The sequence below is a fragment of the Eulemur rufifrons genome, chromosome 17 (genome assembly GCF_041146395.1).
Source record: "Eulemur rufifrons isolate Redbay chromosome 17, OSU_ERuf_1, whole genome shotgun sequence".
In the NCBI taxonomy this organism is placed as follows: Eukaryota; Metazoa; Chordata; class Mammalia; order Primates; family Lemuridae; genus Eulemur; species Eulemur rufifrons.
The window spans coordinates 93,257,113-93,283,408 of record NC_090999.1 but is presented as its reverse complement, the minus strand read 5'-3'; the positions used below and the strand labels follow the sequence as shown (position 1 = coordinate 93,283,408).

Sequence of the window (26,296 nt, the reverse complement as noted above, 5' to 3'; positions counted from 1 at the left end):
ATTAAGGATTACTTTTAAATAAATGCCTGTGGGGCTTCACACCACAGCTCCTGAGACCTTCAGTTTCAGTTCTTTGGAGGTGAGGGCCGTGTTCCGGCGCTGGCCCCGCCCCGCCGGCCCCGCCCCGCCCCGCCGGCCCCGCCCCGCCGGCCCCGCCGGCCCCGCCCCGCCCCGCCCCGCCGGCCCCGCCCCGCCGGCCCCGCCGGCCCCGCCCCGCCCCGCCCCGCCGGCTGCCGGGCAGACTCCGCCCCTCCTTTGAAGGGCAGGTCATGGAAGGGAAAGTTGGACAGCAGGACTTCCTTCGAGGGAGATGTCATAACAGAATTACTTTCTTCTTTTCCTAATTTTTAATGCCAAAAACCACTTGTACTCATTTTGTGTGAAGTCAACAAAAGGGCATTGGATAGTACAATGCTTCTTTGCTTTAAAAAAAATTAAGCTTTCCTTCCGGTAAAGCTATATTTATTTCCCTCTCTCCTCCTCAATTGGCATTCACATAAGCATTTAGAGATTATTTCCTAAACATCATCTTTTCTTCAAAGATAGTTAAGAATTAACATTAAAAATTAAATTATTAATAAATAAAAAGCAACCAGATATTGTTTTCGATTCTCAGTTCTCTCAAATTCTCTGAAGCTATATTTTCCTAAAATTAGTGCAATACAAATTCAGAGAGGTAAAAAGAATATTTCATTTAATAAAAATTTTTTTTAAAATCCTGAGAAAAACGTAGAGCCAATATGAAAAACTATTAATACCTTTATTATATAAAGTGAGAATTCAAACAGATAAGGTAAAACATTATATGCCAAAGAGATAAATGAGTAAAAGACTCAGAACAGATATTTCCAAGGGGAAATACAGCTAAGAACTATCTCACTTTGCCAGTAACCTTAACGAGGAAAATTAATGTTTCTATCTATAAAATTATAAATAAAATTAAATAATCATTTTCCTAATTAGAAAAAAAAAAAAAACAGAAGCATCCTTTGTTCTAACAAAATGTTACTGAGAAGCCCAAGCAAATAGGTAGGCCTTAGAGATTGGCCTGCTTTTTCTCCTACCTCCATCTTTCAGGGACTTTTGAGGGGGCTTAAAGGAGCTTCTGGCTTTCCATGAAGCACTATTTTTAATAACACCCAGTACTGATAAGACACCGTGCATGGGGCACACTCCCACATTGTGAGCAGGGTCTAAATCACTTAAACCACTTTCAACAGCAATCTGGAAATATGCCGTAACAAAAAATCTCAAAAACATCCATTGACTTTGATAATTTACACTCACTTCTGAGACCTTACATTGGCTATATTGCATAAAGATACTAATCACAACATTGTTTAAGTGGGTAAAAGTTTGGAAAAAAGAATGCATGCACTGAACCACACTTACTGGGAAAATGACCTTGCATGAGCCAATGTCGCTATTAAGGAAACAGGAATGACAGGGCTCACAATATAGGTAGAAGACGAAGAATTTCATTTGGTAGTGCCTGCTGGGTACTAAAGTCATGGAACTTCATCTGAGGGTGGCTTTAGTCTTACTGGAGGGCAGTAATTCCTTAAATGAACCTAGTCCACATATCACATTACCAAAGAATACAAAGAAAACGAGAAGAGAAAACACATGAAGTTGTAGCATTGTAATTGCTGAATTTGGGCTCCTTAGGTAACAATCTTTATCTGAAGCAACATCTCCATGAAAAGAAAAAAGTTTCAAAAACCTAAACCATTTCTCTGGAACTCCATTTATTGGCTGTGGATCTATGGAATCTCTGCTTATTTAAAGCACTCTAGACAAAAAATGAAAACAAATGGTTTCTGGCATGAGGAGGTGAGTTAGGAGCAAGACTGGAGGTCTCTCTGTGGTAAACTCCAAGCTCAAAATGAAAGAAAGCATTTTGTAAATCAGAGCATCCAATTTCACATTCTTTTCTGTGTTCATCTTCCCTATGTAAGCCCATATCTTTAATAGGTCTTATTTAAATGCCTCCAGCCCAGTCTCAGTGGTGCTGTAATTAATAAATTATGTGTCCGTGTTTTAGCCTCAGAGAACACGAGAAGATATCCCAGCCCCCCATCTATACCTTCTGCAGGTGTGATGATGGCAAAGGTGATGAGCGAGAGACCCCCTAGTCTAGGAAAGGTGGGTCTCGAAGGCCAAGGTTCTGCTGTCCCACCCACAAGGAGAGATATCCTGATTCCCGCTCTTGAAGGGGCTGGTGTAGATTTGATTAAAGAAAGAGTCACTCCTTCTGGCCTCAGGAATCATAAAGTTAAAAAATAAGAATTTGGAGAGATAAATGAGTCTAGGAAAAGGAAAATAACTTCAGAGGGCAAAAAATCAAACCAATAAAGACAAAGTTCAGGCTGTTGCAAATCTCTCTGCTTACTGATCTATTTTTCAGATGGTGGTAACTGATCAAAAGAATGTAGAAATGACAGCTTTAGGTGTAGAGACAAGTGCAAATCAAAGAAAATTTCTTTTTAATTTAAAGTAAAACAAAACAAGAAATATCCTAATGTAATAACTTACTCAAAAGAAAAAAACAGAAAAACAAGTATAATCAGTGCCATTAGTTGTTTTTTTTTTTTTTTTTTAGAACACCATTTTAAAACATTATTGTAACCTTGGAATAATTGCTTTCTGTAAACATAACATGCATCTAATTTCATAATCTGATCACCATGTCATGTTGATAGAAATTTTGATTAGCCTAAAATCAAAGTGGATTGGATTACAGGTCTATCCTATCCATCTACAATACAAAGCACGTTAGTACACAACTGTATCACTCTCCTTTTATTTTCTCTGACTTGTTTTATACTATTTTATCTTGGAGTATTGCATGCATCTTTGTAAGTCAGCTAAATTATGTTCTGGAAGAAGGTGAAGTATAAACAAAGAAATAAAAATTACTTTTTCTCTCTCAATGCTTATTCTTTCTGAAATACCTTTTTTCTCTGATAATAATGACCCTTACCTTAGGTTGTTTGCAAAGATAGCGACAAAGTTCTCCAATATACTGAAACACAGTCACATTGTACTTCTTGCAGTCGCTCCAAAATTGGCTTGCTGAGAATTTCTTCTTTAACACACAAGTGGCACCTGTAAGAAAAGACAAAAACAGACATTAAGGGAAAAAATTCAAGGGCAGAATTATCATAAAACACACAGATGTTACTCTGGAACATATTTGCTCACTTTCAAGCATTTATAATTCATCATTGATTGTTTACATCGAACTCATTTAAAAACATTGATCTTATTTTTAATGAACTCTTTAAAAAATTCATGTTGTAATTCTATATTTTGACTGAAAATATGCTTATTGCAATATACAAGACAAAAGCAACAGTCAAAATAAGTACGAGAGTTACAAATATTAAAGCATGACCATAGGTAAGGACCACGGTAAAGAACATGACCATAGAAAGTCATGTTCCTTCCTCACAGAGACCAAGATTATTCAGTTAATTTTGACCTTGAATATATACATACTATTTATTTTTAAAAGCTTAAGGCAGCCTCAACATATCTTAAGGTGAGGAATTAGTATGGTAGCATAAGCAAAAAAGTTCATCAATAACTGCAGAACCTAATTTTAACAACACAATTTTGACAACAATGAGTGTGAACAGAAAATTTTAATGTCTTGACTTTCATCTTTATTTATGGTAGATATTGATCATATTCTAAATATACTCTTCTAAAAAGTTACTTTATAGTATTTTGGACATATACAGGTAGTAACAAATGATCTCTATTTATGTATTTGAGGTCTAGTAACTGACACATAGCATAATCTTGCATATTTATGAATAGAATCTACTGAGTCACAAGTTCTACCAACTGACTCACTGAGTGTCTGGGTAGACTGTTTACAAAGATGGCCTCAAATATTCCTTCTAAGCACTTGCATTTGCAATGTAGATTTGCTCCTCCTCCCTTGAAGAGGTGGGGTCTATTTCCCCATTGCTGGAATCTTGAGTCTGGTCTGGCCTGCGACTTGCTTTGACCAATGAAATGCAGGTGAAATAATTTATGCACCTTCCAAGACTAGGCCTCAAGGGTCATACAACTTCCACACGTGCTCCCTTGGAACACTTACCACCATTTACGGAATCTGGAGGCAGACTATTTGAGGCTGAGTGACCACAAGGAGAGAAGCCCAGTCAATAGCCAGCTCCAACTACATGGCTGAATCCCCGGGCAACTGCTCTTTTCACATCAAAAATACTCTGAATATGCCATAAAATTGTGTCCTTTTAATAAATACTATTTTATAATTACATAATATGCATACAATCACTCTGAAGTCTACTGAGAGCATCAAACTTAATGAAAACTTATTCAAATTATTAAGCATTTTGAGAACTTATTAAAAAAAGAAAATAAAAACTCACCTAAATTAACACATCCACCAATTCCCATGAGCGCTCCTGAGCTGTGGTACAGAGGAAGGGTTATATAGACAATGTCATCGGCAGTACAGCCAAAAGCCCAAAGTCCAGCGGACCCCTGCATAGCCTGCAGCTGAGAAACCACAGCTGCTTTTGGTAGACCTGGAAGAAAAGAAAAAGAACAGGCAATGTGTGTGTATGTGTCTGTGTGTGTATCTGTGCATGTGTGTCTGTGTGTGTGTCAGAGAAAGGAAGGCTATGCTGGTATCAACTACTCTAGCAGTGGACACAAAATACATCACAATATTCTTTGTGCTTTGTAAAAGGGGCTGTGGTGACATTAGCAACATCCCTTTGACACACTGCGTAGAACAGCATCTCCCATTCTATGTAATCTTATAGTTTGATCTTTCTGGGCAGATCTAAGATTCTAGAAGTTAATTATAGCAGTAGCTCATGTTTTCTTTCGGTACCTGTCTGATGAAGAGTATTTGGAAAGTAAGTTTTTTTTTTTTTAAGTCCTCACATGTCTGAAAATATATTTTTTTTTACCCTTGCACTTAAATGATAATTGGTATAGAATTCTAGATAAGAAATTATCTTTCTGCAGGATTTTGAAGGCATTGCTCTATAAGATTCTGACTTCCATTATACATATTGAGAAATCTTTTGTCTTTCTGATTTCTTCTCTTTTGCATGCAACCTGGTACTTTCATTTTTTTCTTATTGAAAATTTTGGAATCTTTTATTGGTCTATGACATGATGATTTGTACTAGGACTGGTCTTATTTATCCATTTTTCTGGGAAATGTGTAGGTCTTTTCAGTCTAGAAACTCATGTCTTACAGTTCTACGTACTTTTTAAATTTGAAAAAAATAATTCCTACATCCTCTTCTCTTTCCCTTTTTATTTCTGTTCCTTTTGCTCATTCCCTTCTTTGATGACATTTGTTTGTTCTTTCATCTTTGGAACGCTTATGTTTTGGAAGATTGGACCTCCTGAACTGAGTTATTAATTTTCTAATTTATTTTCTATCTTATTTTCCTCTTCTTACCTTTTCATTTACTTTTTTGAGAGATTTATCTTCCCACTCTTGTGTTCTCTGACTATTCCTCTTTTTGAGTAATTTTATTTTTGCATTATTGATATTTTGTAGAAGTTATTAATGATAATAATTTTTTGAAAATTTCTCCTGTATAGCTTACCTCTGATTTCCCCAACACCTTTTTATCTTTTGGTTTATATTGCTCTCAATTTGATCTAGGATAGACTGGTCTTTACCAAATCTAGGAGATATCCTAGAGGTTTCCTCAAATATCTGGTTGAGGTATTGATTGTTGATTTATATTTAAAAGTGAAGACACCAAAACACAAAACAAACAAACAGAATCTTAACTAGAAGTTCTGTGTGCTGAGTGGGACTTATTTACTAGTCTCATTGTTCAGGGCATTTTGTTGGGGGATCCGTTGCTATAAATATTTTTCAATTTTTACACGTGGGCTACTCAGATTCCTCGGTCAAAAATCTTGAAAAGTAAAATTGGAAAATTGTTAAAGAGTAGTTGGAGATATACATAGACTTTCTTCTATGCCCTCCTATTTCTTCAACCTCTGCTCTTCCTGGGGTTTCCATAAGTTCAGCTTCTCCAGAGAATAAAACTCAGATCTTCTACCAGGGTGGAGAAAGCAATCCAAGGTTTACAACTGATTCTTAAACACAACTTCCTATAAAGCTTCCTGATTATAATTCCACATTTATCTTATGCTCTTTGAGGCACCTGTACCCAAGTGTCGGAGCCTGTTTGAGGTTCTGTGGGAGCAAATCAACTTTCATCAGGGCTTCGCCTTAAGCTCCAGCTTCTTGGGGCTGTTGTGTCAGGCACTGCGTTCATTTATCCTCACCTTTGCTGCACTGTTATTGCCACCCTCTCCAGTCCCATTACTTGAGTCCTGAGGGCCTACAGTATGTGTTCAGTCTGCCATTATTCAATCTTCTAGACCTGTCTGATTAGGTCACCTCAAGAATCTCAGGGAGAAGCTGTCTGAGCCTGGACAGAGCAGTCACACACATTTCAGCATTTCCCAGTTCATTTACCAAAGCTGTTCTAATCACAGTATGTAAAATATATTCTACTCTCCAGTCTAAAAGATTATTAAGCACCAAATAGTTTTTAAAAATAAGAAAAAATGTACTGTGCAATAGTAGTTGCTTACAATATTACCTACGCACAAGAAATTAGTAATAGAATATTTTAAACATGCCTAAGTCAAATCCCTGACCATCTTCAAATTAATTACAAAAGCCTATTTAGCCTACATTTAATACCATTTGATTTTTCCTAGGAACCAGTTAAGTTTAACATTTCTTTTGAATTCTCAAACAATTTCATTATTCTTTTTTGTTGTTGCTATTGCTGTTTCCCTTAAAAAGAGGAGTTTAGTTATTTGATTCTATTTTATATCTTCTCCTAAACCTGTGACATCTTGAAGACTTCCTATTTGTCACATGATCCAATTCCCCTAAGGAAAATCAGGAAGTGCAAAATTCAGGTGCTTAAATTGCAGCTATAGCTATATTTTGCTTCGGATTTGACATTTTACACAGGAATATAGAGAATTGTTTTCAAGTAGGTTAATAGATTTTTTAATCCAGGGGAATAGCTAGAAATTATGTAAACTAAGCTCTTTATTTTTTTTAGCTCTTCACTTTACACATCAGAAATCTGAGAATCAGAGAAGCTACCAAAGATCGTGCTTAACAAAGGTGGCCAAATACTACACACCGAACCTGGGGCCGTACCAAGGTGTTCAGATGTTCCAGGCCCTTTGTACTACCGAACTTTAAGAAAATCTTTTCCAATGAGACAAAGGCCAAACGAACATGATGGCTTGTCAAATTAAAGTGAAAACAATTTAACTTTCTCATCCAAGTTTGAAAGTTCAAGAATCCAAGAACCTTATGTCTTCTTGCATGCATGATTTCTCAGAGGGTTGGTCACGACCTGGCAGAAAGCTGCCCAATACTGCTGCTTTGCAAATTTGTTGCATCCTTCTTAAAAAGAATTGGGTCATACCTGTTGTTCCGGAGGTAAAAATATAATGACAAGTAGACTTGAGGCTTGAGACTACATGGTAGCTGTGTGGTATAGGCTCATCAGACGACGTGCTCAGTTTTTCTTTGAGTGAAATTATGCCTTGTGGAACAGAATCTTTCATCCCCCAAACACTGATATCTTTTGGGAGGTCCGGGAGGATTTCTTCTACAGTTCCAAGCAAGTCTGAAAGTCAAAAGTTTAGAAATAGGTAAATAAAACTTAAACCTCAAACCATTCACCTTGGGGTTGCTTTTGCATGTTGAAACAGGGATAAAATGTAAATAAAACACTGATTTCCTTCTAATGTCGGATGAATAATATCTCACCTATTGTATGGTTCTGTTTCAACAGGACTAAACTGAAAGGGAGATTTACTTATCCACCACCTGATTGATCGGTGCAAGTAGGCCAATTCAGACTGAATTTTAGAAACTTCACTGCCCAAATTATGTTTTTTCCCCAATTTTTTAAATAAAAGTATTTTATACTTTAAATCTAAATTCAGGATACTGCACTAAACATTTTTCTTGAAATGCAACTCAGTAGCTAGTTATTCCAAAAATCCGTCTGTCTGTCTGTCTGTGGCTGTTTATTTCTGCTGTAATCAAATACGTCTGGAAAAATCCCTGACTGCTCTGAGGCCAGAGGATCATTGCGGCTTAGAGACCATTTCAGAGCCAAAAGTTAAGTGAGGAGACTTAGAGATGCCTTTTCGTTTCTGGATCACAATAAATAAAGATAAAAGCCTTTGAAACTGTTATAGAAAAGGAAAAAGCATGCTTTCCAGCAGGGCGGGCGTGACGGCAGGTGAGAGTGGCTGATGAGAATGGACCACTGTCAGTAGCAATGAGACCCACGGCCCAGACAGAACCTAAGTCAAGCAGAAACAGCAGAAGAGAAGCTAGAATAGCCTGCAGAGTGGTGTCTTCAGGCCTGAAGGACATAGGAATCCTGACAAGATCGAGGGTCTGGGTTGAAATTCAGGGTTCTGAAAGGAAAAGGGACACATTTCTCGGGAGGTATCTGCTGCGAGGATAACAAAAGAGCAATTGTTGAGGTGGAACTATGTTGAGTTAATCTGTGAGATTGAACCAGACCTTTTTATTAATAATTTGGCCATTAGTGTAGGGGAAAATGTCACATGCTCTGGAGGATTGTACCAGTAGAAAAGAAGGGAGATGGGGGGGTGAGTGGGTACTTGACGAGGAAATATTAAGTATTAAGGTGCCCTGTACCCTAGCAGACACAAAAGAAATAAAATGTCATCATTTCTACAGTCTTTTGAGTAAGCAAGGGAGGCATCATTTTTTCCCCCTAGAGAGACATATAGTTGCTTATATTCTTTAAATTCTTTTTCAATTTACCACTCCCTTACTTTATAACATGGATCTCTGACAGGGAAGTCCAACTTTTATATTCTACAGGGCCACTCCAAATTTATTTTCTTATTCCTGTAACATGCTATATAAGGTATAAGGGATTTCTGAATGCTGTTACTTAAAACCTACAGTAGCATCCTTAGGGAGACTAAACGATAATACCGCATTGGCCTTTGGGAGTTAATGCAAGGAAAGCCAAGGGTTACTTGGCAACCACCAAAAGCTAAGACAAGGCAAGGAAGATTCTCTTAGATCCTTCTGAGGGAGCATGGCCCTGTGGACACTTTTATTTTGGATTTCTAATCCCCCAGAACTGTAAGAGAATAATTTTATCTTGCTTTAAGCTACCTAGTTTGTGGTAGTATATTCTAGTACCCCTAGGAAATTAATACCCCAAGGTCACAAGTTGGTGCAAGGTAGGGTTGGCAATCTAACCCAAGTCTAATTAACTCAAAAATTATACATCACTTCATAACACAAATCAATGGTACAAAAAAAAATGCTGTTAAATGTAAAATAAACCCAGATCAGAATGCTCAAGTACCATACATGCAAAGCATCTAAAGCAATTATATTTTTTCTAATTTTTTAAATAAAGCTTTAAAAATAATCCCAGGAAATATTGTGCTTTGAATCTGGATTCAGAGTTCTACATCGAACATTTCCTGGAAATGTAAATCAGCCTCTGGTTCCCCCAACAAGCCATCTGCCCATCATTGTTTAGTTCTACTATAAGGCAATACATTGAGGAGAAACTCATGATTTACTTTCTCAAAATCTACAACCTAGATTGATCGCTAAGAAGTCACAAGAGCAATACGTCAACTGGGACTAGGCAATTCACAAACGAAACCTGTGAGAAACCAGAATGAAACACAGAAATAACGCGGAGTTGATATGCTGCAGGGGATGGGGATGGGAGGCTTAAAATGTCTTATTAATTTTTATTTCTATAGCACATCCATAAAATAAAATGTAAGCATCCGGGGGAAAATACCTAATTCTCCTTAAAATATGCAGTATGCTGCTGCATACAGATTGCTTTGGCAAGGAGAAGTGAAACACCACCAGAGATGGGGCGGGGGGCAAGAGAAGTTATAAGCAGAAAAAAACAGGACGAGAAAAGGATCTAGACTTTCTTTTTTTAAATGTTTTAAACATTTTTTTAAATGTTAGTTCCAGATTTTGTTTTAGTGACTCTTTCTGGCATTTTGAATTTACAAGTCACTGAACAGACTCACTTTGTTACTTTAATTTCCAATCTCTCATCTGGAATGATAAATTAACAGCACAAACTTTTATATGTTCTTAATGGTAAGTATGCTTAAATTGAGAAAATAAGCAGTAAGCAAGTTACAACATGATTAATTGTGGTGCCAAATCTTTGTTGGAATTGTAGAGCCTAGACAAACAGCAAGTATTTACAGAGTGACAATTTTTACAGCAAGAGAAAAGGAAATGAGCAGGCTCCAAGGAATCAGAGAAATTACAATTTCCTTTCCTTCACATACTAAAATTAAATTTGTTTAGCTGAGATACTTAGAATTCCCAAATAGAACTTTGCCCTACCAAATTATCCCTTCAATAGTTGTAGGAAATGTGGGTGGAGATAGCGAAAATTGAAAAACAAATTTGAAAAGTCATGTAGGAATAAAGAATCATGAGTTACTTATCACTGCCAGCCGTTCTTAATAAAATGAAATCTTTTCATATCATTTTGAAAGTAAATTCCGAATATCGAATCCTGACAAAAAATGCCATTTGTTTAAATACTTTAGGGAAACTTCACTTTGTTTCATGAGGATTTATGCTTTAGTGACGTGTACGACCACGGACGCCTGCAGACCGTGAATGTCTCAGAATGACGTGTGTCCTGCTCCGTCCTTCTGCTCCCTGCACCTGGCCACATCGTCCATACGTGCTGGATAGACACCCGCTTAGAGGAACTGAGCTCTACACGATGGGCTCCACTGTGGCTACATTTCTTGACAGTGAACTACTGCAAGAAAAATGAAACAGCTGGATTTCCCAGGCTCTAATGACTCTCCCTTTTCATAGCAACCTGTTCTCACAAAAATTATGTATCTTTTTCTCCCACATGCAAGGCACTGCATTTGGTGGGGTTGTGAGTAAAAAAATGGGTAAATTATGATCCCTGCCTATGATCACTGCCTAGCACTTTTTGAACAAATCCCTGCCTAGCACTTTTTGAACAAATCCCTGCCTAGCACTTTTTGAACAAATTAATTTCTTATTTCTACATATTTATATCTCTTGGCTGAGCATGGTAGCTCATGCCTGTAATCCCAGCACTTTGGGAGGTGGAGGCAGAAGGATTGCTTGAGGCCAGGAATTTGAGATCAGCCTGGGCAACACAGTGAGACACTATCTCTAAAAGATATTTTAAAAATTAGCCAGGAGTGGTGGCACTTGCCTATAGCCCTAGGTACTTGGAAGGCTGAGGTGGGAGGATCACTTGAGCCCAGGAGTATGAGGCTGGGGTGAGCTATGATCACACCACTGCACTCCAGCCTGGGTGACAGAGTAAGACCCTGTCTCTAAAAAAATAATAATAAAATTAAATATCATATCTCTTATTCACATTTCGGAGACTATAAAATCAATGGGCAGAAATGTCATATATCCGTCTAATATGCCATTACTGTGAATTATGCTATTCATGCTACACTAAAAATTCTTGATATTATCTTATTCTACATTTTTAAAAAATCTAATACTTTCAAAAGTATGGGAAGGGAATCAATTGATTATAGCTTCTAATACATTGGTAAACATTTGAACTTTAAACTTTTATGCATTAATAAATCTAATATAAAATTCATCTACAAATGGTTAACTTTAGCTTTCCATATTGCAAAACAATATTATAATCCAAAGTGAAATTATAGATCTCACCACATAACTACCATCCTACTATGCAGAGCAGCTCAATGAGCTGGGTAGGCTATGGTTTCTGAGAAAATTGATGGTTAAATAAGCAATTTCTAAAGCAATTCATATTGATATTAATACTTCATATAAGGCCCCAAAACTCATTTTATCATAATGTACCAGATATGTTTACAAATATTAGTTCATTAATAACCATGATAACCCTAAGAACTAGGTTTTATCTCCATTTTAAGGAGATTGACCATAAGGAATTTAAAGGTAACTGAAGGTTAGAAAAATTTCCCTAAGTAGGTAAATGATAGAGCTTGTATTTTAGTTCACATGTACCGGAATCCAAAATCTATTCTCTTAAATTTAAGACATATACTATATTGCCACTTGTTATAATTATTTTCAAAATTAGTAATCTCAATACTATTTGTTGAATAATTTGTCCCTTTTCCATTGATAGGTGATAGGTCATTCTGTCCCACTCAATCCTCTGTCTGGTTTTGTGATTATACCATGCTTTTTATTTATTTATTTTTTATTTCAGCATACTACGGGGGTACAAATGTTTAGGTTACATTTATTGCCTTTGTCCCACTCAAGTCAGAGCTTCAATTATGTCCATTCCCCAGACAGTGCACACTGCATCCATTAGGTGTGTATACACCCATCCCTTTCTCCCCCTTCCCACTTGCCCAACACCTGAAAGATGTTACTACTAAATGTGCACTTAAGTGTTGATTAGTTAATACCAATTTGATGGTGAGTACATGTGGTGTTTGTTTTTCCATTCTTGGGATACTTCACTTAACTGAATGGGCTCCAGCTCTATCTAGGATAATACAAGAGGTGCTATATCACCATTGTTCCTTATAGCTGAGTAGTACTCCATGGTATACATATACCACATTTTATTAATCCACTCATGTATTGATGGGCACTTGGGTTGTTTCCACATCTTTGCAATTATGAATTGTGTTGCTATAAACATTCGAGTACAGATGTCTTTTTTATAGAATATCTTTTTTTTCCTTTGGGTAGATGCCCAGTAATAGGATTTCTGGATCAAATGGTAGGTCTACTTGAATCTGTTTAAGGTATCTCCATATTGCTTTCCACAGGGGTTGCACTAGTTTGCAGTCCCACCAGCAGTGTATGAGTGTTCCTGTCTCTCCACATCCATGCCAACATTTATTGTTTTGGGAGTTTTTGATAAAGGCTGTTCTCACTGGAGAAAAGTGGTATCTCATTGTGGTTTTGATTTGCATTTCCCTGATGATTAGAGATGTTGAGCATTTTTTCATATGTTTTTGACCATTATTTTATCTTGTTTTAAAAAGTTTCTGTCCATGTCCTTTGCCCACTTTTCAGTGGGGTTGTTTGATTTTTCCTTGTTGATTTTCCTGAGTTCTATATAGATTCTAGTTCCCTATGCTTTTTAATTAGTGTAGCTTTATAATTTTTTCATAGAGCCAGTTGTATTACTAACCTCTCATTAACCATTATTATTTCAAAAGATTGTTTTGCTATTTTCACTCATTTTTCAAGATGAAGCTTACAATTAGGTAGTCAAAAAATGCAGTGTTCTCATATACTTCGGAAACTGTTTGTTGTCCCGTTTAATGCATATTACATGGGCTTTAACAACACCAATCACAGAGCACTAGAGAAAATAGTTCGTTTAATTTGGTTTTTAAACTGTATTATTTATAAAGTAACTGATAATTTCAGATGGCTTTTGTTATATTGTATCTTTCCTATTGATATAAAATAAAAACTAATAATATGTTCAGAAAAATGTAAATAAAAATGTGTATTTGGACAGTCTGCAATGTGATACTGGAGAAGGCATCTGAAAGTCACTTTAACCTGACCAAAAAAAAAAAAACCACTTCATCCTAACAAAAATCTGATTAAAGTCACCTCTTCTGTTCCTTTTGGATTTTTCAGGTGTCATTTGCCAAGATAATTTAAACATTTGTGGGACACAAAAATCACCATCATGAATGGAAATTGCCCAGATATTAAGCAAGACATGCAAACCTAAATAAAACACCTTATGCAATGGAAAAATAAAAGGGTATATATGGTAAAGTAGACTCTGAAGGAAGCCATCCAGAGGGTGAAAAGCGTGACTTGCAAATGGAGTAGGAATCTTCCAAATATGATGAGCCCAATTATTCTTAAATATTTTAATAAGGAAAAATGCTCTGTGTACAGCCAAGATACATAGCACTTGTATCATTTGAAAATCAGCATTGTGAGTTCTGCTGAGGAATGATCATAATGACAATCAAGAGAAGATGAGGTGAATGTCAAAATTTTAATCTCATGCTTAAAAGGCCAGACTTGATCCAAGGGACAACTTGTGTCTTTCGAGCCAGCAGATCTGTAATTTGTGTAGCCTCAACAACAATTTTAAATAAAATAGGGAATAAGTGATTGAGGGGACTAGGCTATATCCTTTTGCCTTAATCCATCCATCTTCATTAAGGAAAATTCATTGTGCTTAAGAACCATAACCAAGAAATGCTAATGTAAAGATTGGTCCTTGTTTCAGGAATGGTTAATTCTTCAGCATTGGCATGATAATGACTACTGATATTACTTTATTCAAGTGGAAACATCAGTGTGAAAAAATTTTGGACAAATTTTCCATGTAGCTGACTTAATTGATAGCAGATGTGGTAAGACTATCCTCTTCCTACACATAGGAGGCTCATTCTCTGGGAACATTGTGAAATGCTATATTTTACTGATGAAAAAATAAGTTGGAATTTAAAAAAAAATTATGAATCAAATTTCTCATGCATCTAACAGGTCATATTCAGTTGTGACAAAAATAAATTATTTTTATTAATACTTAAAAAAATAAAGATTCCACACAAATGTTGGCTTTACTCTGTGTTTGCAGGAGCAGGAATTAGAGTCTATAAGAAGGAATTGAAGAACGAAAAAAGTTAACAACTGGGAAACAGAGAAATTGCCCAAGGATGGGTTCCAACCTATAGTGCGGACCCTACTCAAATAAAAACATAGAGTTTCAGCAAAATGTTGAAATTCTAGGTTGATTTCTTAGGGTACAGATTTTCAACCAGAGGATCTGGATTTACACATTGCTTCTGCCACTTGCCAGTTGCATGACCTTGGACAAGTCACTTCACTTCTCTGAGCCTCCGTACGACTCTTATAGTTGTTGGGAAAATTAAGTGATAAACACACATCATTCATTCTGGTGTCCGGCCCAGCATTGGTCCTTAGTAAATGGTGGCTACTAATGTTGTTGTTATTATTGCTACTATTGCTTGTGATTATGGTGATGATCATGGCCATGTAATGAGCTCAGACTCGTTACATAGAGAGCTGAAGCCTGAAAAGAAGAGATCACAGAGACTGGAAGGGCAGGAACTAACTGGGAATTCCAGACCTTACGTGGGAAAGGAGCTTTTGGGGATTCTGGTCAGTGTAGTTTCCAAGTCAGACCACTGCTCTTCCTCTTCCTACTGAAAAGTACAAAACCAGGCAAGGGCGAGTGGGGATTTCATTGCTCACTTAAACTATCAAAGTTCTCAAGAAACAAGATGTGAATTTGATGTTTGACAGAAGCACAAGTCTTTCTATCGTGATAACCTATTCTTCCTTGACATGATTTTTACTGCCCTGAAACACAAGCTTGTAAGTGAGTTTTTGTATTTTCACTCTCAGCTGTTTTCAGATTTTTGGGGGAAAGAGTCAGTATATTTACCATGAACAAAATTATGCAAAAAAGAAAAATTATAATACTTCATTTGATGTCATTTCCAACACATCTCCTTTTGCCAGTGAATAATTATTAATCAAATGGGACAAAATCATATGTTATACCAGGCCTGCTATTTTTCAGTAGCAAAGTAGTAGAAATTAGTAGAATAAATGCAGAGCAAAACCCTCTATACACAGCTAGACTCATGAGCAAGTAGGTTATAATTTTTTTAAAAGGCAATTAATTCCAAGGTAGTATATCTGCAAGATTCAGATCCCAACAGGGCTGTTTTCCTCATGCCTTGTTAGTTATTAATGGTAAAAGAACCCTCCTCTTTTTGGCCAGAGGGGAGCTAAACTTCTCCTTCCAAACTTGTGTCTGATAGCATTCCAGCCTTGGACCCTAGGGCTGGGAAGTAGTGTGACTGTACTGCTACTGGGGAGAACAAGACAGCTGCTTAAGGCTGATTCACTAGAGTTGTGTAACACATCGCCTTGGGTCTCCTAGTTGCCCTGTACCCATGACACATGTCAAAGAGGCCTGGGCAAAACTGACCCCTAACCACGTGTGTCTGTCTGCCACTGTGCAATTAAGAATAATGATTGCAACCATTTATTAAATATACATCACGGCCCAAGTATTCTATCGGGTCTTTAACATTTAATTCACACAATACCCAGTGATATTCATTGATCATCAAACCCAGATGTATGGTTTACTACACACCTAGGTTACATGGTATAGCCTAGGCTACAAACCCATATAGCACTTGTAATACAGTACTGAATACTCTAGGCAATTGGAACACAATAGCAAGTATTTGTGTATCTAAACATATTTAAACATAAAAATACAGTATTATAATTTTGGGGGATGTTTTATATGCATTCTGTTGTTGACCAAAATGTCGTTATAACTATTTTGTGTTATATTTTTAATTTATATCTCCTGGTACTTTTTATATATTTAAACATTTCCAGATAGCTTCAAATAATAGTGTAATTTGTTTGAAATAGGACCTTGAACACAGTATTTTGGTAGGTTTTAGAAAAATTCCATTTCTTATAAATTATATGGAACCAATTTCAAACAGGTTTTATAGGCCAGGCCAGGTAACATCCATGGTGATAGGTGAAGTTTCCATTACGGTTGGTATCTGGTAACGGTCTTCAGGAATAAGCCAAAGGCAATAGACACAAGGCAAATGTTATTCTCAGTGTTATTGTCATTAACAAAAATATTAACAGTTGCCATTTACTCAAGGCTGACTACGATAAAGCACTGCCAGTGGCTCTGAGAAGCAGTTGCAGTGCTACATTTTGGAAACAGAGATGCAAATCAATTAAGTAACTTGTTTAGGGTAGCGCAGCTTAGTAGGTTGCAGAGCAAGGACTCAAAACCTGGTCTCTAAGACTGTGCTGTCCTATATAGTCCAATTGTTTCTGGGACTGTCAATTGCATTTTGATATGATTATTAAAAATGCATTCAGGTTAAATAAAATGAAAATAAAAGTTGCCATCAGGTTTTTCATACATAGATAATTAGGAAAAAAGTCAAAATTTTAATAAAACTATTATTTCCTTCCCACATGGTCTGCAGACTCAAAAATACTTGCAAAGAATTCTAATATCTGTATATTTTGGGTTAGAAGATGTATCACGTGACATCTCAAATTTTCTGAAAACTTTAGCACTCATTGAAAATTAAGGTGTTTTAGATTAAACCTAGACCTTTCCCCTCAATTTTTCATCTCTGATATTTCCAGTAATGTCTGCTGCCAAGATTATCATCTACTGATCTATGATTTTCTTAGTGCAAATAGAAAAATATTGGGGTGCTTGTATATCATTTAAAAAGTATATGCAATCATCTCTATATCCTTTAACATTTTTAGCCAAAATAATGATGATTATGATAAACAATAATCGCTTTCATTTTAAAGTACTTTATAGATTACAAACTGTTTTTACACATTATTTTTGTGATCTTCACTACAGCCATGAGAGGTAATTACCCTTATTTTAAGGATGAGGAAAGCATGGTTATAATGGGCAAGTAATACACTCAAGCTCATACATCTAGGCAAGGCAGTATGGTCCAGATTTTCCGATGCTAAATCTAAAAACCTGCTGTTTCCCCTTTGACTGTGTCCTCCTTTCTGCTCCTGTTCATTCCGTCATCTCCATCTTCTCCCATCCCCTCCCTTTCCCCGTTGTTTCCCCATCCCTTCCTTGTTTCTCTAACCTTCTATCTACCTACCTTCTCTCAGTATCTTTTCCTCTGAACTCACCTGCCTCAGGTACACGACGGCTATTTACAGCAACCTGATAGAATCATACAGTTTTCCTAGACGATTCACAGACAGATATTGGCACAGCCTTGAGGAACAGGTCAAGATCTAGACTGCAGGCTCTTAGAGCTGAGGAAGTTTGTTTTGTTCAGTGCGAAATTCTCAGGACTTAGGACTAAGGACATACTCAATAAGTATTTATTTTCTAAATGAATGAATAAAAGAAAGACCTAACAAAAAACTAGCAGGTACATATGAGTACATGGTAACTTCTAACTTATTTGCACATTTTTGCTAATAAATGTCCACTCTCTGCTGTCCATTTGGTAACTGGTTTTGAGGGTAGAGATAAGCTTGGGATTTCTTTGTTGTGTCGATAGCAATGTTGCTAAGCATTAGAACCACCACTCCCAAAAGGTACAAAGTACTACAGATAAACTAGCCATCCATGAAGTTTCAGATTTACATGCATGTGGTATGTGTTCTGCTCTCTCTCATTGCTAATATATGACATATTACATCATTATAACTATAAATAGATAGCTAAAAAACACTATTCATATTACCCTGAACTCTTTTACTTTAGATTTGATAGTGTTTTATGCTTCAACCTACTTTGAAGGATTTTGGGTTTCTCTTCACACAAAAGTAAAAATCCCACGCCTTCTCTAGAAACACAGAATAATGCATGCAGCCTTGCACTGTTAGTTTTCAGGAACTGTTGCATTCAGACAGTGCAGGGCAAATGATTTGGTTAATAACCAAGCCATTGTAATTCTCCAAATGACCTGAACCACAAAGGCAACTGCTTTTCAAGGACAAGATGAAGAGTTTGAGGAAAATAAAGACCTTTAAAAGTTTTATAGAAAGCATTACGTCTTCAGATAGACTTAAAAAATAGCTCATGTGAACTTTTATTATTTTATCTATATACTAAGATATCATTATGTTGTATCTATTTTACTTTTTAGGACACTTCTCAATTTTTAGTTGTATTTGTAGAATAGCTATTTTGTATTTTTTCCATCTTAGACTCAGCTAGTTCAAGGATTACCTCCATTCCAAAATAAAACAATTGACTTTAATAGGAAGTTTAAACGGCTTCATAACTCAGTAGCTGGAAATGGTGGTGTTCTAAACACTGATGCATCCATCTTTTTTTCTTTACTGACTATGGGGACACTGACCCTGGAGTTCTTGTTTATACTATCTGCTGAACATGGATTTACTGTGAGGGAACGATGCTCGAATACTGGCAGAAGCAAAAACAGTTGAAAGGGAGGCTGTGCCTGCTCAGAGAGGTGGCAAGGCTGAATGTGAGAAATATACATCTTGGTGTCAGACAAACATGGGCTTGAGTCCTACTTCTGCCATTAACGGACTGCCAACACATAGTCAATGATAACAACATTTTGTTCAATGATGGAAGGCATATATGATGGTAGTCCCATAAGATTACAATATTGTATTTTTATTATACCTTTTCCATGTTGAGATATGTTTAAATACACAAATACTGAACATTGTTTCCCAGCTGCCTATAGTATTCAGCAGAGTAACCTGCTGTACCGGTGTGTGGCGTAGGAGCAACAGGCCACACCATACAGCCCAGGTGTGTAGTCGGCTACACCATCCAGGTTCATGTAAGTACACTCCATGATGTTCACACAATGAAACTACCTAACAATGCATTTCTTAGTATGTAACTCTGTTGTTAAGTGATACAAGAATGTATAAAATAGTCTTTCTTACAGAATTAGGTTGTAGCAGCACAATCCAAATGAAATTCCTTATTAAAAGCCCTGGTATGACTCTATAATCATAATATTAATAGCAACTATTTTAATTCACTAAGGATCTAATTAGCACAAATCAGGCACTCAGCTAGCCACTGTAGAAAAGCTACATCATTTAATCCTCAGAATTACACTGTCAAGTAGACAACATTATCACCATTTGACAACTAAATAAAAAGTGAGGCTCAGGGTAGCTGATGATGTTATCTTAAATGACACAGCTAGGGAGTGGCAGACCACACATGAAATTCAGACCCCCTTGTCTCTGTGTAAACCCCTTGACTGGTCTTTCTACCTCAATATACTCTCCCTGGAGATGAAAGGATTGAATAGTACATCTCCATCAGAAACATCCAGTAAGAATCCAAGAGTGTGGAAATTTAAAGTCCTAAAAATAATATATATATAGTTCCATGATGAGACTCAAGATGCTGAGAATATAGTATTTAGGGTAAGAGCTTTAAATGCAGAAAAGTGACTATGTTCTAAGCTACATCTCATCAAAAAAATATATCAATTAATCAAAATAGAATTATCCCATCTTTACAAAACATATGCACTTCATGGTTTGGAGGTATGCCAAAAAGAATAGCTAGTAAAATTTATCGTTGATTTCTCCAGTGACCCACTTCCTGAGCCAATTGAATAACCAGTCTTGGCATAAAACTCCAGCATTCCAAAGTGCCTTTTTTATGTACAAAAACTGACTGCTGGTGTTAACAACAAAAATAAGGAAACAATGCAATTAGTTATTGGCAAGCAAAGCAAAGCTGGCACAAGTAAAACTGCAAGATTAATTAGTCCTAAATAAGCAACAATTCAGTCAACAGCAAAGTTTCAATGCTCTATGTTGAGAGGTAACCAACTCTATGCACTTTAAGAGGAATTCCTCAGGAGACTGGCTTTGGGATGTTTCTCAGGTTGGCCTCAACATCACGGACACAGAAATGTTTTCAGGGATACTGTGGTCCTCTTAGTTTGTTCTAAAGGGAATTTAAGGCTTCATCTATTTTGAGCATAATTTGGAGTTTGCACTTGCTCCAGAGATTCATCAGTCTAATTAAACAGAGTGATCCTGTGGGCAGAGGGATACTATGGGTGCGATTACATCCAGAGATGGATGCTGAGCATTTTTCCTCCTGCATTCACACTTTTATTGGCCCCCGCACAAGTGGTAAAATTGAAGAAACAATACTCAAGAAACACTCTGAACCTTCTATTCCTGTGGCCTAAATAAAATAAAATTAGTGTTTAAGAGTAAACATTTGCCACTTTATCAGGCCACAATTTGAGCCGCAAGGACACTGAGAATTAGGAAGAGTGACGCCTTTGAGGGGCTAGCCTTTTGTCTGTATATTGCCTAACTCATTTTTATGTGATGTGCAGATATTATATGACTGATGTTACCTGGAAAGTTCTATACTTTTAGAGATAACCAGTGTGTAAATGTATTTTTCCATACCACTCTGTGAATGTAAAAACCCTATATGAGGTATCAGTATGTATCTATTACTCCAAACTACTTCAATATTTTCACTAAGGTCCTTGCCATGGATCCTCCTCTTCCTGCATCTTCCCACTCCCATGCACAATGAATCTGCATAAATCATTTAGATTCTCTCAAATATCAGTTTTCACATTTCAATTCTATCTTGTTAAGCAACCCATCTTCCTAGGCTCTTTGTTAATCAGGCACTAAGTCAAAGACTTTTCTTCATAGTTCTGCATAAATACTTGTATCCAAGGACATCCTATCCAAGGTGGGGGGAAGAGGAAGGGTAGAACTTACTGAAAGAAAGAAAATGATGCACAGATGGGGGCAGGGAAGAGAGAAAAGGGCTAGAGTCTGCCAAGAGCCCGCCTACTGGCTTCCAGGCTGGGGCCCTACCTTGCTAGGCAAATCCTAGCTTGCAGACAAGAAGATAGGAATTCAGGCACTTCTGATTAAACATTCCTGTTCTGCAAATGTAGTCATCCTTGACACAGTTACAACTGGAGATATGAAAGTATTCCACAATGGAGTCAAGATAACTTTCCTACTCATCAAACACTTTGTCAGAGCTCATAAAATTTGGAACAAGTTCTAACTCTGCGTGTTTTTGCATTCACTGAAAGTACCAATAACAGTAAAACCGCTCACCCCAAAATGGTAGGAAGCAGAAAGTTCATAAAATTTTTCTGAAACGGTGTGATATTACTAAGCCTCAACAGAGTAGGTGCTTGAAAAGGGAGACAGGTGTTAAACTCCCTGTCATAAATTGCAAAACTATTTTGTACCCTTAACATGCATACTCGATCACACACCCAAAGTATTAGTTACGAACTATTCTAAAGAAAAAGGAGGTCAGAAAAGCAGGCGGGCGGTTCTGCATGAGCAGACCACACCCCGTACTCTACCTGCGCCCACCACCAGGGCCTGGGGCCCGCAGGTGCGGATGCAGTTCAGGAGGGAGGTGGAGCGAACGTTGCAGTTGAGGAAGGCCACCACGCAGCCCAGCTTGGCCAGCCCGAACCACACGTGGACGAAGTCTGGCTCGTTGCTCATCAGCAGAGCCACCGTGTCCCCCTTTGTCAGAGAGGAATGGTTCAGGAAGACGCGGGCCACTCTGCTGCTCGTCTTGTCCACATCCTGATAGGTGTAGACGTCTCCCTCGTAGATGATGAAAGGCTTCCGGGGCTGCCTCCGGGCCTGGCTCAGGAAGGCGTCCAGCACGGTGCGCAGCGCCCCTCTCCGTCGGCCCAGCCCCACCTGGATCCCGTTGCGCACCACCTTCATCAGGAAATAGAAGTCGTCCCAAAAGTAAGGGAACAGGAGTTTCTGCACAAAGTGCAGGAAGGCCATTCCAGCCCCTAGTCCTGCCAGCCATGACCAGACCATGGGGCCACCGGGCAGAGGGCGGCTCTGATCTCAGCCCTATCAGCGTCCTCCTCGTCCGGGCGCGGCTCTCGGCAGGGACCGCAGGTCCAGACTACTCGGGGTGACACCTGCAGCTCCTGCCAGCTTTTCGGGGGCCGAGGGGGAATCCTGGGAAACAGAATCAGAGGTTCGCACCGAGGAGGTCGTCCGAAGGGGTGCTGAGGACAAGGCTAGGGACACTGGGCGGCCGCAGGGTTCCTGCGAGACATCAGCGAAGGCACTCGCGGGCCGCGGAACCTGCAGCTCAGCCTGCGCCCTCGCCTCCCACCCGACGGCGGCCGGGCTGCGGAGCTCCCCGGCGCTTTCCAGGACCCTCCCCCGCGGCTTCGCCAGTCCTCCGCGCCGCTGCGACCTAAGCAAACGCCACCCTCTTTTCCCTTGCGGCAGCCCTTCCCGCAGCTGTGACTTGGAGGCTGAATTTGAGCCGGGAGAAGCTGGGGTGGCGACGACTGAGAAGCGCAGCGGCTTCCTGGGTCCGCCCGCCAGAAAGCGCGCGGGGTCTCGGGCCACGCCTCTGCCCGCGGCCTCGGGGCCAGCAGCCCCAGGGCGCCCCCGCCCCGCCCCGCCCCGCCAGATGCCCACGAGCTCCCTCGGACGCACCGGCCCGGCAAACTGTTCCCAGGTGACCACCGCACCCACTGGAAGGAGATGTCCCCCACCCCAGCCGCAGCTCCCTCTGCGAGTGACCTTGCCTTGGGCTGGTGTCTCTCTCCTGAGCACCGCGCGGGGGTGTTACCCGCTTACCTCCTGCCTCCAGGCTCGGGGCCAGCCCCAGCCCCAGCCCCGGGCCGCAGGCAGCTGGAACAGCCTGTGCGCTCACTCCCTGCTCCTGCCCGGCGCGTCCGCCGCCTGGACTAGCGTGCCGCGCCGGCCAGCTCGGGCTCCAGGGAGCAGACCCACGACGGGGCCCCTGGCGGGGACCGGGACAGTCCCGTGGAGGGACAGCCGGCGATCCAGAAGGCTTGGGGTCTCCGGGGAACCAGGCTGCTGGAGTTGAGTCGGGGGCGGCGTGAGGGCCCTGGAGAGGCGAGTGAGGCAGAAAGAAGAGAGCTAACGATCATTGATTGAATCAATGGGAACTAAACTAGAGAACGGAAACATAAGCAAATACTTGGGGGGGGGGGGGGGTAGAAAATACGAGTTTATGAATTGGACAGATCCAAGAATGATATTTTGCAAGAGAGAAAGGAATATTTAGACAGACCACAAAATAGGTCTGCCTTTTTACAAAAATTATTTTTGAAAACATATTGATAGGTTGTTCATTTACATTTATATTAGAATTCTATCCTTAGAGGGCCTAGATGGCCTATTTACAAAAATTTCCAAAAATATTGATTGATTTGAGAGCTTAATTTGGTATTCATATCCATATTTAAAAATAAAAACAAAGTATAAATATTCTGTCCTTAAAAATAACAAGATTTTTTTTTCAGTTAGATCATTTAAAGCAGCGGTCCCCAACCTTTTTGGCACCAGACACCGGTTTCATGGAGGACAGTATTTCCACGGGCGGGAGGGGAGCCGGGACGCGGGAGGGCGGGCAGAGTGGACGGAGCTCAGTGATGCGCCGCCTGTTTTCCTAATAGGCCCTGCCCAGGGGTTGGAGACCGCAGATTTAAAGAATTATCAGGACTTCAAACCAAAAATGATACAGAGCTCACGCCTATATTCCCTGCACTTTGGGTGGCCGAGGCAGGAGGATCACTTGAGGCCAGGCAACATAGGGAGACACTGTCTCTATAAAAAGATAAAAATATTAGCCTGGCATAGTGATGCACGCCTGTAGTCTCGGCTACTCAGGAGGCTGATGCAGGAGGATCACTTTAGCCCAGAAGTATGAGGTTTGAGGTTGCAGTGAGCTATGGTGAGGCCACTGCACTCTAGCCTAGGCAACAGAGCAAGCCCCTGTATCAAAAATAATAAATAAATAAATAAACCTAAAGAGGGGTTTAGAGTGGAGAGGTAACAGGTAAATAGAAAGGATAATGATGAAATTTTACTAAAAGTGAAAAAACTGAGTAGTATTTAATTACATTTTTTTCTAGTAGTCACCATCATCCCAGCTCTCTGCTTTTAAGTGTGTATAAATGATTAATTGTATATATTGAAATAATTAAGCATTGCTTCATTTGTCAAGCTTTTCTCCCTTCTGTCTTATGTTTGCAGCTGGGTTTTAGCTAGCCTCAGATTCTCTAATAAAAGAAAAACTAGTATTCTGAAAATGATTACTTTGAAGTCATAGTGAAGAACCCCAAAGAAACATAGACTCTTAAAATTTCTTTGTGTGGATGAGGAAAATGCTTTCTAAATTTACTCAGAAGCTCTGGTCTTTTAAATTTAGGAATATCTTTTTAGGTAAAGAACAAACTATTGGTATCAAGCAGTTCACAACTTGAAAAGCATCATTGAAATTCTATTCTTTTCTCTCCTGGCTCTTATCTAATTCAGTCGCTTCCTAAATAACAACATTTGAAACACAGAACAGAATATGGAGCAGGAATATGGAGCAATTGGTCTCAGACTCTTGGATTTCCAATATGAATAAAATCAGTCCTCCCCGGTAGGAAAAAAAAAATGGGTAAAGAAATACAGGTTTGCCTTTTATTATCTGGCTAAAGTAAAAACATTAAGCACACATTACAACACTTACCATCTACTGTCACTATTGTTTCATAAAGAAATAATTTATTTCAACATTAGAAAGAAGAGAATGCCATTATAATAAAGGACAGTCTTTAAAATTAATAAAATTCACTTCAGGAAAAATTCATTAGGCTCCACTTATTTTTCTTAACATGGACATTCTAACACCATCCCCAAGGCATGGAACTAAATTTTTAAAAACTGATAAAAATGAGTCTAGAATATATTTGGCATCTTAAGTGAGAAACAGTTTGATTTGTTAGGAAGAACTACAAGTATATGTTGTCAAAATGTATACTGGCTCAAACCAATGTCATGCCTGAAATATCACCATGGAAGAGGGAATCAGTGAAAATCTTGGGACAGTTAACAGTTTTGTGTGTATTCCTTATCAGCCCATGTGCCTGTTTCTATTTTGTCCAGAAATTTTACATTCACTTTTAAATACTACCAAAAACAGCTAAGTAAAATAGATATAATTTTTAGTTACAATAATTAATTATTATGAAATGGGGAAAAGACAGCAAATGTTAGTTGCAAGTGAGTAAATCTATCATTTAACTAAAAGAAAGTGAAATAAACACATGTAAATAGCACACACATTTCTGTTAACATTACTTTTGACCAGGGACAGTGCCATTTTTCTCAAGTTCCCCCTGTATTAAATATAGAAATGTTATGTTTTTCTTTAATGTTATTTGAAAATAAAATATTGTGACTAAATACAAATCAATTCAAAAAGAAAAAGCTTATTTTCAATCTACATATGCTCTCCTCAATCCCTCCTCCATTTCTGATTTGACTTTCCTTTCTAGCCCACTTCTAGTCACCTCTGCAACCTCAGTTCTGTTGAGGATGAATTATTTAGTGAGTAGATTAAAGTAAAATTGAACAAACAGCAACATGTGATGGACACCAATTCGGTTTATGCCCACAGGATTCTACCACCGTAACCTAAGATTTCTGACTCTATGCTGCCAAATCGCTTGTCTCCCGACGTCTTCTGATGCAGTTCTACCGCAAGCACCATTTGGATTATGGGAGATCTGGGTGATGGGCACAAGACTCTGAGATCCCAAGTGATGCCATGTTCGTGCCAAAATTTCACGATGGCTGCTTTCAGTG

General features: G+C 38.6%; 1 protein-coding gene across 1 annotated transcript in view; it reads right to left on the bottom strand.

Annotated features, from left to right (window-relative positions):
• SLC27A6 (solute carrier family 27 member 6) overlaps positions 1-22,486 on the bottom strand; it is a 47,596-nt gene extending 25,110 nt beyond the window's left edge. The window contains exons 1-4 of the mRNA XM_069492578.1: positions 22,006-22,486; positions 7,479-7,682; positions 4,407-4,565; positions 2,984-3,108 (exon numbers count right to left, since the gene is read on the bottom strand). Coding sequence (XP_069348679.1) covers positions 2,984-3,108; positions 4,407-4,565; positions 7,479-7,682; positions 22,006-22,486 — 969 coding nt within the window. The remainder of the gene's footprint in view (positions 1-2,983; positions 3,109-4,406; positions 4,566-7,478; positions 7,683-22,005) is intronic.
• Positions 22,487-26,296: the final 3,810 nt, after the last annotated feature.